Source organism: Scyliorhinus torazame, chromosome 11 (genome assembly GCF_047496885.1).
Source record: "Scyliorhinus torazame isolate Kashiwa2021f chromosome 11, sScyTor2.1, whole genome shotgun sequence".
NCBI classification, from domain to species: Eukaryota; Metazoa; Chordata; class Chondrichthyes; order Carcharhiniformes; family Scyliorhinidae; genus Scyliorhinus; species Scyliorhinus torazame.
The window spans coordinates 21,305,460-21,319,648 of record NC_092717.1 but is presented as its reverse complement, the minus strand read 5'-3'; the positions used below and the strand labels follow the sequence as shown (position 1 = coordinate 21,319,648).

At 46.3% G+C, this 14,189-nt stretch overlaps 1 protein-coding gene across 1 annotated transcript in view; it reads left to right on the top strand.

Moving 5' to 3' along the window:
* The first annotated feature begins 360 nt into the window (after positions 1-360).
* Positions 361-14,189, top strand: part of LOC140385165 (uncharacterized) — a 126,017-nt gene continuing 112,188 nt past the window's right edge. Inside the window, exons 1-2 of the mRNA XM_072467028.1 lie at positions 361-404; positions 757-842. Coding sequence (XP_072323129.1) covers positions 768-842 — 75 coding nt within the window. The 5' untranslated portion in view covers positions 361-404; positions 757-767. The remainder of the gene's footprint in view (positions 405-756; positions 843-14,189) is intronic.

Here is a 14,189-nt window from a genome sequence, read left to right as displayed (position 1 = left end):
TTTAAAATTGATAAATAATGAGCTATTTCTTTGCTTATACATGAAACTTTTTTTCTCATGGATACGAGCTTCAACCTGAAATCATTCCGTAAAAATTGATATTTCAGAATTAGTTCAGGGTTGTGCACAAGACGCTCAACTATTTTGACCAAGTTCAGTTTTCCAAGCTGGGTGACTTTGCAATAAACTGCTCTGAGTAAACAAAATGACTGTGCAACTCCACCATCGACTTAACTCTGGGGCTGGGGAAGGAGATGAGACGTCTCGCTGTTTCTAAGGCAACAGATATTTTTACGGTGTTTGCATCCTGCCGGGGGCGGATACGCGAGTGTGTCAAATAAGCTCGGGAACATCTGGAGGAGCAGTCGGTGCTCAATTCATATCGAGCATCGGCAAAGCTGCAGGTGGGTGATTTTCCTTCAGACTTCATGCAGATTATTTTACAGCTATCAAAATATGGATAATTACTTAATGTAATCTGTCACAGGTGCAAGCTTGAACACAGAAGTAACTGTAACAGATTTGCTTTAACAATATAACGTTCCTCAGATATACTGGTGCGAATTTGTGCATTCCCCAAAATTTGAGGCGACTCTTTTTCCAACTTGCCGGTTTGTAATGAATACATTTCATGTTCGGTTTGAATGAAAGGTTTGTAATGTGCACAGTTAAGTGGCTGAAAGAAAGATTCAGCAATCTTTATATGAGTCTGATGCTCCTATCTTGGTCACTCATTCTGCTGTTTGCCTGTTTCAGTGCAAAGTGGGATGTCACTGAAGAAACCAAACCAAATCCAGCCACTGACGATTGAGAATGTATCAGCAATTTCCAACAAAGCACAGGTAATGTTTTTTATCGCTTTATCTTAAACTCCTTATTCCCCACTGTGCCCTCACCTCCCCTCCCACCAACCCCTCGGAAAAAAAAGTCCTGGTATATTCCTGGGTTTATTGTTCAGTGCCGTGACTGAGATCTGCATCCTTTTCTTTAATTATAATAAGGATATCATGAGGTTCGGGGTTGGGATGCCTGTAGAGATAGCAGCTTCCTCAGCTATTAACCAACTTGGGAGATCATTTAAGGAAAGGGTGTGGCTCTTGTCAGCCCATTCTGCTTCATGTGGCCTGCTAATTGCAGGTGGAATCCTAATCTGGGCAAGTCTGATCACGAAGTATTCCTTCTGTTATTTACAAGTACTGTAGCAAAATATTATTGATGTACCAAAAATACATTATGCGAATGTACATAACAAACACCCACAGCCAGGCACACATACACACAAACACCGGTGTTGCAGAATCCTGCATTCTTACAGCATAGGAGGAAGCCATTCAGCCCATCGTGCCTCTGCTAGGTCATGGAAAGAGGACTCCAATCAGCTCCTCTCTCCTGTTCATTTCCCATAACGCTGCAGTTTGTTTATCCTTTTCACTTTCAGAAGCTCCTACTGAATTTCCCCCCACTACCCTTTCAAGCAGCACAGCAACCAAATAGTAACATATCGCCATGTAAAAAAAAAACTCCTCTTCGTTTTCGTCTGACAATTATTTTAAATCCATATCCTCTGGTTACCAACCCACCTGCCAGCAGAAACTGATCCTCCTGTTCTTTCAATGCCCTTCAGAATTTTGAACGCTTCCATCAAATCTCCCCTTAATCTTCTTTGTTCGAAGGATAACAATCCTAGTCACTCTAGTCTCTCCACACAACTGAAGTAATCTTGAGAAAACTTTGCCAACGGAAGATTTCCTCTGGCTTAAATCCACAGCACTCCAATCATACATGCTGTACAAAGGAGGTGCGGCCAGTGTTAACCTTTATACCCTCCACATTCTTCACTGTCACTTTAACGGTATTCCACACACCTAGACTTTGTGCTTGAGTGTTTGTTCCCACCATGTTGACTGGGTTCAAGTCAGCTAGTGGGAACCATTATCAGGCCGAAACCAGCATTGAGATCTACTCAATCGCAGAAAAAGGTGCACTTCTCCAGGTGTAAAGCCAATGTCACCTATTATATCCCCCAAATTAAACCAGAAATTGACTTGTCACTCAAACCAATGGTGGCACGGTGGCACAGTGGTTAGCACTGCTGCCTCACAGCTCCAGGAATCCGAGTTCAATTCCGGCCTTGACTGCCTCTCTGCGTGGAGTTTGCACCTTCTCCCCGTATCTGCATGGGTTTCCTTCGGGTGCTCCGGTTTCCTCCTACAGTCCAAAGATGTGCAGGTTAGCTGGATTGGCCATGATAAATTACCCCTTAGTGTCCAGGGCTGTGCAGGTTAGGTTATGGGGTTATGGGGATAGGGGTGGACAGGGGGAGTAAGCCTAGGTAGGGTGCTCTTTCGAAGGGTCGGTGGAGACTCGATGGGCAGATTGACCTCCCTCTGCACTGTAGGGATTCTGTACTTGATCTCAGCCAAAAGGCTGAGAAGAGACACACCATTACCGAAGTGACAGCACATTTGTTAACACTTTGGTGCATGAACTACTGATTGATATCCAGAGCCAGTGTAACCGTAATCGTTCAGTCATCAACATTATTGCCGCCCTATATCTGATCTCAAGTGAAACCCCCAGTACCCTGGTGGAAACTGCCCGATTTTCATTTCTGTGGACTTTAACAGATGAGAATCATAGAATGGTGAAGCACAAAAGGTGGCCACTCGGCCCATTGTGCCTGTGTTTGCTCTTGGACGAGCGAGCCAATTAGTCCCAGTCCTTTGCATTTTCCCCACAATCCTGCAATTTTTCCCATTCAAGTGCTTATCCACAGCCTTTTTGAGAATTATTACTGAATCTCCTTCCTTCACTGAATGAGTTTCAGATCACAACAACTTGCTGTCGAAAACAAATTTCTCCTCCTCTCATTTATGGTTCTTTCATGAATTACCTTAATCGTGTGTCCGCTGGTTACTGACCCTCTGTCAGTGGAAACAGTTTCTCCTTATTTACTTTGTCAGAACCCTGCATTATTTTGAACACCTCCTCTGAATATCCCCCTTGAATCTTTTCTTGTTCTAAGGAGAACACCCCAAGTTTCTCTTCCAGTCTCTCCATGTGACTGAGGTCTTTCCTCCCTGGTACTCATCTTGTAATTCTCCTCTACACCCTTTTGAAGATCTTCACATCGTTCCTGACGTGTGGGTCCAGAATTGGACACAGTGGGCGGGATTCTCTGATCCTGAGTCTAAGTGTTGACTCCGCAGTAAACGCCGTTGCGTTTCTCGACGGCGTCAACACGGCCTCAGGATCAGCAATTCTGACCCCTACAGGGGGCCAGCACGGCACTGGAGCGACCCTCGCCGCTCCAGCTGCTGATCCTGGCATCAACTGGGCGCCGCAGGTTCCACGCATGCGCAGTGTCACCAGCGCCAACCCGCATATGCGCAGTGGCTCCCTTCTCCACACCGGTCCCGATGCAACATGGCGTAGGGCTAAAGGGGCCGACGTGGAAGAAAGGAGGACCCCGGCCCGAGAGGTCGGCCTGCTGATCGGTGGGCCCCGATCGCGGGCCAGGCCACAACAGAGGACCCCCGAGGTCGACCCCCCCCTCCCCCCTCCACAGGCCTCCCCTGGGCCATTCCAAAAGATTGGTCTTTTAAAAGCCTCCTGCCAACTTTCACAGCGCCGAGGACCCTTGTTCGGTCCCGGCCCCGCGTCACTGTCCATGTAGAGTTTGCATATTCTCCCCGTGTCTGTGTGGATCTCACCTCCCACAACCCATGGATTGGCCACGCTAAATTGCTAAATTGCCCCTTAATTAGAATTTAAAAAAAAAAAATCTTTTCCTACCACCTTCAAAGACCTGCATATGTAAACCCTCCCCAACTGTCTCTCTCTCTGCACCGCCTTTAATATTTTACCATTTAATTTATATTTCCCCTCCAATCCTTTCTTACTAAAAAGCAGAACTTCACACTTATCTCTGTTTAGCAGCATTTTCCATATGTCTGACCAATACACGAGTCTATGTCCTCCAGCTTCTATCGTTCTCACTATTTTATACACTGACGAGTTCTGTCTAATTTGCAAAATGATGTCCTGTATACTCAAATTCAGGTCATTACTATATCTCGCAACGCATATTAAAATCGTGTGATTTCTCTCAGGGCCAGCTGATCTAATGAAAAAGGAATGAAAATCGCTTATTGTCACAAGTAGGCTTCAAATGAAGTTACTGTGAAAAGCCCCTGGTCGCCACATTCCGGCGCCTGTTCGGGGAGGCTGGTACGGGAATTGAACCGTGCTGCTGGCCTGCCTTGGTCTGCTTTAAAAGCCAGTGATTTAGCCCAGTGTGCTAAACCAGCCCCTGCAATGCAAGTCTCAAGCCAGGGCTGCAAATCAAAACCTAGCCCTTGTTCAGTAAATTTAAACCTGTGTCCGTCTTTCTGTGCTCATAGACAAAGTAAAATAACTTCCTTACAGCCACATCATCTACTCATTTCAACCTTCCAAGGATAGTAGGTATGGGGGAGGGCCCACTTTCTGTGTGAAGTTGATATTGCACACAGCAAATATACTACAGAATTTAGAAAAAAAAAGAGATGAAATTCATGTCACTTGGCATTATGATGTGCAAACGCCAAAACGGTATAGAACCAAGAATTGTAATGTCCACCTCAAAATACTGAGAACCCTATTATGCAATCCATGTGTTTTAACAAGTTAGTACAAGTGTACATTTCTCCCTCCATGATACCTTTTAAGTCACTGAGTTCGAAATCTTTACTGTATTACTTCATAGATGGCAGAGTGGTTAGCACTGCTGCCTCACAGCACCAGGGACCCGGGTTCAATTCCAGACATGAATGATCGTCTGTGTCGAGTTTGCATATTCTCCCCGTGTCTGCGCGGGTTTCCTCCGGGTGCTCCAGTTTCCTCCCACAGTCTAAAGATGTGCAGGTTCGGTGGATTGGCTATACTAAATTGCGACATAGTGTCCAGGGATGTGTAGGTATGGGGATCGGACGTGTGGGGGTGGACCTGGGTAGAGTGCTCTTTTAGAGAGTCGGTGCACACTCAATGGGCCAAATGGCCTCCTTCTATGATTCTCTTAAGCATGGTACAATGTCACATCACTACTGTGGTGATTGTTCCTTCAAGGGCAACACAGCAGAGTAAGGATCATACGGCAAATCAGGAAATCACTTCAGGGTTCTCCTCAGCAGAGGTATTTTGGAATTAACTGCAAAAAAAAGCTTGCTGCTCTTGAAGATCACTTTTGGTTAATTAATGAACTCTCTGAAAGTACATCATTATAATGACATCTCATGAAGTCAATGTATCAGTGCGCTGTCCAGGAGATGGAACACTTTAATTTCTCCATAATTATTTTGAAATTGAAATTAAATTTGTAATGGCATTGATTAGATAAAGGGAGTTTTCTTGGTTGCGGCTCCCAGGTTTATGGCACATGCTTGAGGCTTTACAACAGTGAACTGTGAGTTTATGAAGTGTTTGACCTGTGCAGAGTAAGCAGCATGGCAAAACGGTGGTGTAATTACTTATCAAGTTATTTATATAGAAACAGCCACAAATGAGGCAAATGGGCCGCCCATTACCAATTGCACAAAGATTGTATTCAAAAAAAACCCTGCACAATATCCCATTAGATAGGTATTGCAAAATTTATGCCGTCCCACTAAGATTTCAAAACAAACTTTTATCTTCATAAACTTGGTAAGGGTGTTTTGGTTCTGGGTGGATGATTTCATTTCACATGCAGCAAACAGCAGAAATGCTAAAAGTTGAACTCATGAGACCAGTTGTCACGAGTGTTGCGAAAGATTAATTGTGGCTTTAAATTCCAAGCCATGAAAACTCTATTATCTGTTAAGGTTTGTCATGGTTTCCGTAAAGGAATTAAAAAAAAAAAAATTCTAGCCCTTCAGAGTGTGGACTAATGAGAATTTTATTTTAAATTACACAAATATGGGGCCAGATTCTCCGATTCTGAGTGTGGAAGTTCTGTGGAGGTTTACGTGGAGAAAAATCGGCAGCGCCCCCTCACATCCTCCGATTTGTGAGGGGCTAGCAACCGCGCCACGTAAAACTCTGGGCCTCCACGAAATAAACGGCCGGAGAATGGCTGGGTCCGTGGACGCGCACGGCGACGACCTGCAGCGGTCGCGGCATAAAATATGCCGCCGACCGTGCGCGGACCCGACCTGCCAGTTAGAGCCCCCTGGCTACCCTATACCAGTCACCCTAGCCCTTGTGGTAGCCCCTCGGCCAGCAGCACGCTTCCTGCCCGACTGTGACGGCGCTGGACACAGTCTGCAGCCGCTACATCGGGTTCCCGTAAGGCTGAGACCGTGAGGGAACTGCGCCATCGTGAACTCGGCCCACCAAGGGCAGAGCATCGGGGGAGGCCTTCAGGTGACACGCTGAGGCCAACCCAATGGCGTGTGGTGTGCGCCGCGATGACGCCGTTTCGGAGGGGGCAGAGCATACAAAACCTGCGCCAAACAGACGTTGGCCCTGATTCTGGCACTAAAAGGGATTCTCCGCCCGATCGCCGATTATGAAATTGCCGTCGGGGAACGGAGATTCACGCCCTTAGGTGTAAAGGCTTAAGATCCATAATGAAGACAACATTAGAATTATAATATTCAGCGGGTGGTATTTTATCCTTCACTGAACTATCATGATAGACCTTCCCAGTTTATTAAAAGCAATTATATTTTCAACTTTGCACAGGCTGAAATAACGCTCTGGGAAGAATTCCTCTGTGGACTATATGTTACCAAATCATAAACGTGTTTATAAAGAGCTTGTTTATGTTTTTCTGCTTATGGGCACAGAGGGATTAGCTTATAGGTCAGGAAACCAGATGAATCAGGAAGCGATGGTGAAGCAATGACAATTTTGGATTTTGGAAACCAAGAGCCCAAGAACTATCCTCACAGACATACATTGCCTCTTTGCTGGTCCAACAACACCTCGATTTTAAAATTCTCACACTCAGTTTTAACACCCCCGCAACCTTATGCATTCCTTCCTCTGCAGCCTCCTCCAGCCCTCCAACTGTCCGAGTTTGCCACGCTGCTCCAATTCCAGCCTCTAATGCATCCCTAATTTTAATTACTTTACCATTACAACAGTGCATTCAGCAGCCCAAAGTCTGGAAATTCCTCTGTAAATCTCTATGTCCCTCCATCTCTCTCTCCGTCTTTAAGATTCTCCTTAAAACCTATACCTCTTTGGCTAACCTGTACTAATGTCATCTCATGTGGCTTGGTGTCAAATTTTGTCCATAACGCTCCTGTAAAGTGCCTTGGCATGTTTTATTACGCTATATAAATGCATAACGTTGTTGCATTTTGTAAAGTTTTATTCACAATGCTCATGTCAAACATGAAGAGATTATTGTGCTACAGGATTAACAGCATTTTTCAAAATCAGGTTTTAGTCTAATGTATGAATTTTTGCTTGCCGTTGAGAAATTTTTGTCTTTTACGCATCCAGAGGTAGATTTTCAACTTTTTGATAAGTGGTCAGCTGACAGAGAGGGGGAGCCAGAGCCCCATCTAGGCCCAAGGCCTGCCTTAAGCAATTTTCTGTTGGGTCTGTAAGTGGGCAAACAGCACACTGGCCTTTACCCACAGGCCTCTGCTTAAATATTCAAGTAATGATCCCAAATAGGCTGAAGGAAGCCATTGACAATATCCAGGCAAGTTGGCTTAGAAGAGAGTGTACGGTTCAGAAATGTGTACAACGCATTGAGCAGCTTCTTGGAAATGTCGGAAGCTAAGGAAATGCAGACAAACAAACTATAAGTTGTTAATTTTGTGCTATTGGAATGAGCAGGTCCTTTGGGCAACAGTCGTATGCCTACTTGACATCTGGGATTCTCTGGGAGTATCACTTAAATGAGGCCAGAATCCAAAAATGGTTTGGACCTGTCTTTGAGTGAACAGTGCAGCAGCTCTGTCAAATTCAAGCCCATCTTGGGCTGAGGTCAAGGATTCCCATCATCCCCATGCCACCCCACCAACCAGTGTCAAACATCCCCATGTGACAAATACTCCCAAGTCAACGCTGTTTCTCAAGTATGTGGTCGCAAGCAGGATAGATAATGGGGAGCCAGTAGGTATAATATACTTGGGTTTCAAAAAAGTGTTTGATAATGTACTGCCCACAAGTCTACAGAACAAGAGCCCATGGTGTCGGGGTAGTATATTAGTAAGAATAGAGGATTGGCAAAATTAATAGAAGACAGAGTTTGGATAAGAGGGCATTTTCAGGATGGCACCCTATAACTAGCAGACTGCCACAGGGACCAGTGCTGGGACCACAATTATTTACAATATATATTAATCACTTGGACAAAGGAAGTGAATGTACTATTGCCAAGTTTGTGGATGACCCAAAAATGGATGGGAAGACAAGTGCTGAGGATGACCCAAAGAGGGATATAGCCAGGTTAAGTGAGTGGGCAAAAACCTGGCAGATGGAACATAATGTAGCAAAATGTGAAGTTATGCACTTTGGTAGGAAGAATAAAGGAGCCGAATATTATTTAAATGGAGAAAGACTGCAGAAAGCTGCAGCTCAGAGGGATTTGGGGTCCTCATGCATAAAACACAAAAATCTATAACGCAAGTTCAGCTGGTCATAGGGAAAGCAAATGGAATGTTTGCCTTCATTTCAAAGGGAATCCATAGAATTCCAACAGGGCAGAAGGAGGCCATTCGGCACCGATTCTCTAAATGCACACTCTATCTAGGCCCCCTGTCCCGCTCTATCTCCATAATCCTGTTACCCCACCGAGCATACACACCTTGAGACACTAAAGGGCAATTTATGCATGGCCAATCCACCTTAAACTGCACATCTTTGGATGGAGTATACAAATAGGGAAGTCTTGCTAAAACTGTACAAGGCACTAGTTAGACCACACCTGGAATATTGGGAACAATTTTGGTCCCCTTTTCTAAGGAAAGATACTCTGGTATTGGAGGCAGTTCAAAGAAGGTACACTAAGTTGATCCCCAGTATGGAGGGTATATACTCATTGGAGTTCAGAAGAATGAGAGATGACCTTATTGAGACATGTATGACTCTCAGAGGACTTGACGGGCTTCGAGGATGTTTCCCCTTGTGGGAGAGTCTAGGACCAGAATGTATAATCTCAAAGTAAGGGGTCGCCCATTTAAGACAGAGATGAGTAGGAATTCCCTCTCCCAGGGGGTACTGAATTTGTGGAATTCTTTAAAGCAGAGGGCTTCGGGAGCAGAGTGGTGCAGCGGAGGCGTGCAGAGCTCATAACCCAGAGGTAGCACAGTGGTTAGCGCTGTGGCTTCACAGCACCAGGGTCACAGGTTCAATTCCTGGGCTGGTCACTATCTGTGCGGAGTCTGCACGTTCGCCCCGTGTCTGCGTGGGTTTCCTCCGGGTGCTCCGGTTTCCTCCCACTAGTCCCGAAAGACGTGCTGTTAGGTAATTTGGACATTCTGAATTCTCCTTCAGTGTACCCAAACAGGCGCTGGAGTGTGGTGACTAGGGGCTTTTCACAGTAACTTCATTGCAATTTAAACCTACTTGTGACAGCAAAGATTATTATTATAGGTGGGCCATTCAAGGCTGAGATAGACAGATTTTTAATCGTAAAAGAATCAAGGATTATGGGGATAAGGCGGGAAACTGGAGTTAAGGATTATCATCAGATCAATCAGGATCTCACTGAATACTAGAAGCAGACTCGATGGGCCAAATAGCCTGCTTCAGCTCCTACACCTATGGTCTTGTGGCTTACTGTCTAACCAACTAGACATAGTTACAGTCACTATAAAATGTGACTGATGACTCACCAACCACAGTTCAACCACCTAGCCAATGTTAGATTAGATTAGCTGCACAGTTATTGAAAACTTCCAGCACTGTGTGGCAATTCTTCAGATGGTAGAGGCCTGCACAGTGACTGCTTCAGCAGCCTTCCCGAATGCAGCATGAACTACCTTCTTGTAGAGCTCCCTACCTTCAGTTCCCTACAGTTGCTGCCTCACGCTCTTCCAGTAAAACCATGAATCTTTGACTGACTTTCCGGTAGTCAATCTCCAGTGGAGATTATGGTGGCTTCTGTCCCCAGATAAATCAGCCCCTTTTAACGAGCTGTCAAGCTATAGATGCTCCCTGACAGCAGAGGTAACCCGATGGAGAAATCTAACTAGCCCTGAAAACCTAATCAGCGGTCCTGATGGAAAAGGCAGAAAAGAATCAAGTGCCAAACCCCCACCCTGGCTGTGTCCATCACAATATTATCACGGTCAGAAGAAGTATGCAATGCACTCTTCATAGGGGGTTTGGGCTACTTTCAGTCAACATGAACAGACAGCAATACTGCTGTATTCCTCTTTGTCAGATACCCTAACCTCTGATCCTATTGGTCCTCTAAGGCCTGCCATCAGTGGGATGTGACCAGCCAGGATGTAGTAATGTGCGCAGTGTTTTAGACACAATGGTTCAATTATGACTTTTGGACGAGCTGCCAATCCCAGCAGCCGAGAGGTCACGGTGATTTTGAAGCCCCCAGCTTTGGGGCATCAAACAGGCCTCCTGAGCATTTAGGCCTCAGGAAAGTGCTGCTTCAGCCCCCAGGAAGGGTGTGGTGGTCTTGATCACAGAGGGTGGAGGTTCCCGGTGGGGTGGGACAACTGCCCAGATTATTTTTAATGAGCCTTTTGACAACAACTTTCACTTCTATAGCACTATGACTGCAAAAGAAGTCACACAGTGTTTCATGGGGATGAAATGGATAGAGAGCCAAAGGGGGAAATATTTGAAGGGGCGGTCTAAGGCATGGTCAAAGAGGTGGGTTTGAAGGTGATTCTTAAAGGAGGAGATAGGCAGAAGAGCAATACTAAGATTGTATTGCTACGAGACAATTAGGGACCAGTCCTTTGAGAGATTTTAAGAGCTACCTAGAACTGCCAGTGAACAGAAAGGGAGCAGGTAATAATTTGAGTGAGCTGGCCCTGTACTCATTGGAGTTTCGAAGAATGAGAGACAACCTACTTGAGACACATAGGGCGGAATTCTCCCCCCCACGCTGGGTGGGAGAATCGCTGGGGCGCCGCTCGTGACCTGCCACCCGCACTGGCACCCGCACGTGATTTTCCCACGCGCAGCGGGAATCACGGCTGGCCGCTGGGAGAATCGCCGCTCGCCGTTTGCAAAAGGCGAGCGCCGATTCTCTGGCCCGGATGAGCCGAGCGGCTGCCCAACACGACAGGTTCCCGCCGGCGCCGTCCACACCTGGTCGCTGCCGGCAGGAACTGCGCGGGAACCCTGGGGGGGTGGCCTGTGGGGTTGGGGGGAGGGGTGGGGTTCCTGCACCGGGGGGGCCTCCAATGGGATCTGGCCCGCGATCGGTGCCCACCGATCGGCGGGCTGGCCTCTCTAAAGGAGGACCTCCTTTCCTCCGCCACCCCGCATGATCCATCCGACATCTTCTTGCGGGGCGGCCTCGGGGAGGATGACAACCGCGCATGTGCGGGTGACGTCATTTACGCGGCGCCGCTTGTTACGCGGCACCTAGGCCCAGCGCGCGTAAATTACGCGACGCCGCTCCTAGCCCCCCGTTGGCGGGAGAATAGGGGGCTGGTTGCGGGCTCCGATGCCAGAGTGAAACACTCCGGTTTTCACTCCAGCGTCGGCACTTAGACTCCCGTTGGGAGAATCGCGCCCATAGGATTCTCAGGGGGTTTGACAGGGTAGATGCTGAGAGGATGTTTCCTCTTGTGGGAGAGTCTAAGACCAGAGGGCAGAATCTCAGAGTAAGGGGTCACTCATTTAAGACAGCGATGAGGAGGAATTTCTTCTCTCAGAGGGTAGTGAATCTATGGAATTCTTTACCGCAGAGAGCTGTAGAGGTTGAGCGGTTAAATATGTTCAAGGCGGCGTTAGACAGATTTATGCTCAGTTAGGGAGTCATGGGTTACGAGGATAATGCGGTACAATGGAGTTATCATCTCGGATCAGTAATTACCTGATTGAATGGCAGGTCACACTCAATGGGCCGAGTGGCCTCCTTCTGCCCCTATGCTGTCACAGGCACTCTGCTGCATCTCTCATTCAAATCATATTTCTTTTTTTTTAAATATAAATTTAGTGTACCCAATTAATTTATCCCAATTAAGGGGCAATTTAGCGTGGCCAATCCACCTCACCTGCTAAAATCATATTTCAATTAAAATTTAGATTATATTGATTGGGTTTAAGCCTATTCACTCCAATGCTTGGACAGTCACATAAGACAGTGACAGCCCCAAATAAATGCAGCAGACATCTGATCTGCAAATAATTCATTTTTAAAAGTACGCTCTCCTGTTTCTTTCGATCTTTCCAAAGGACGCACCCACCTGAATTCAGGAGCGTGACTCAGGTCTCAATGAATGCTGCTTTGAGTTCACCACCAGAGGGTGTTTGAGGTTAATGGCCGACTACCTCACTTCCTGAGCAGTGCAGGCCGAGAGGAAATGCTAAACCTGTCAATGAAGCAACTCGAGGAACATCAGTAAAATTAGCGATTGCTCCCAATTTACAGAGATTGGCACTCGAATGCAGCCAAGGAAAAATAAAAACTGCAGTGTAAATGAAACAATATTTGGCATTTAGAAAAAAGTTTTTTGATTTCCTGATTGAAGGGCTACGATACATACATCAGAGATGCCAGGCATCTGATCACGTTTATATGGAATTCTATAAAATTCAGAGCACAGAAACAGGCCATTCGGTGCAAGGGTTATGCTTCACAAGAACCCTCTCCACCTTACTGCATCTAATCCCACCAACACAACGTTATATTCCTCTCATCCTCATGTATCTAACTAGATTACTTTACGCGTACCAATGATATTCACCCTCAACTGCTAACTGGGGAGGGTGGAGTGGCAGCGACCAAGACTATTTACATAATTCAGCAATTTATTTGGTAGACTTCTTCCCTTCCAACACCAATGGAATTGTGAAGGCTCCAACCAAAAATGGCAATCGGGATACTATTTACCTGATAGGACCATGATTTCCTTAGTAACCATAGAAACATGGAATATACGAGCAGGAGTAAGACATTCTGCCCTCCGAACCTGCTCCGCCATTCATTATGATGATGTTCCCGCCGTCCACCCATATCCTTTAATCTCTTTTACCCCAACTGCTCTAGCTAACTCCTTCTTGAACACATGCACAGCGGAATTCTACGTCGGCGGGATCCTCCGGTCTGCTGGCAGCGCACCCACGCCCGCATGTTTCCCAATGGTGTGGGCTGGCCACAATGGGAAACTCCATTGGCCGGCTGCGGGACCGAAGAATCCCGCTGCCAGCGGGGGTGCGCTGTGCAGGAAAACACGGCTGGCGGACCGGGGAATCCCGCCCACAATGTTTTGGCCTCGACTATTTTCTGTGGTAAAGAATTCCACAGGATCACCACTCACTGGGTGAAGAAGGTTCTCCTCATCTCAGTCCTAAATGGTTTACCCCGTTTCCTCAGACTGTGACTCCTAGTTCTGGACTCCCACAAAAATCAGGAACATCCTTCCTGCATCTACTCTCTCTAGACCTGTTAGGATTTTTCGGTTACTATGAGATCCCACCTCATTCTTCTGAACCCCTGCGAATGTAACCCTAACCGACTCCGTCCCGCCATCCCAGCAATCAGTCGGGTAAACCTTTGCTGCACCCCTTCTATAGCAAGAGCATCCCTCCTCAGCTAAGGAGACCAAAATTACACAGGTGTGGTTTCACCAAGGCCTTGTATAATTGCAGCAAGTTAAACCCTACTCCTGTACTCGGATCCTCTCATTATTGTAACTGCACCCTGGGCTAGTGCACATTCAATTCCAGCCCCACATGCCCCAGAGTCACAACACAAGTGATTTAACCAATAATTCTTAGAACAATACCCAAGTCTTTGGCCCTTGGCAGCTTAATGATTGCAGTCGCCAGGTTTGTAAGTTTAAATACAATTAATGTTTATTTATAACAAGGGCTATCATACAATATGCAGTAAATACAACTGGGTAACAACAAGCTGATATCTAATACCCACTTTAACTGTCCCACCCTCCACCCATACACATAAGACAGACAAACACAGAGGAGGGGAAAGGGGTGACAAATAATACGGTTGTAAGTCACAAGTTAAGATCTGTTTTTTAAAAACATTTTATACATCAAACAAAACA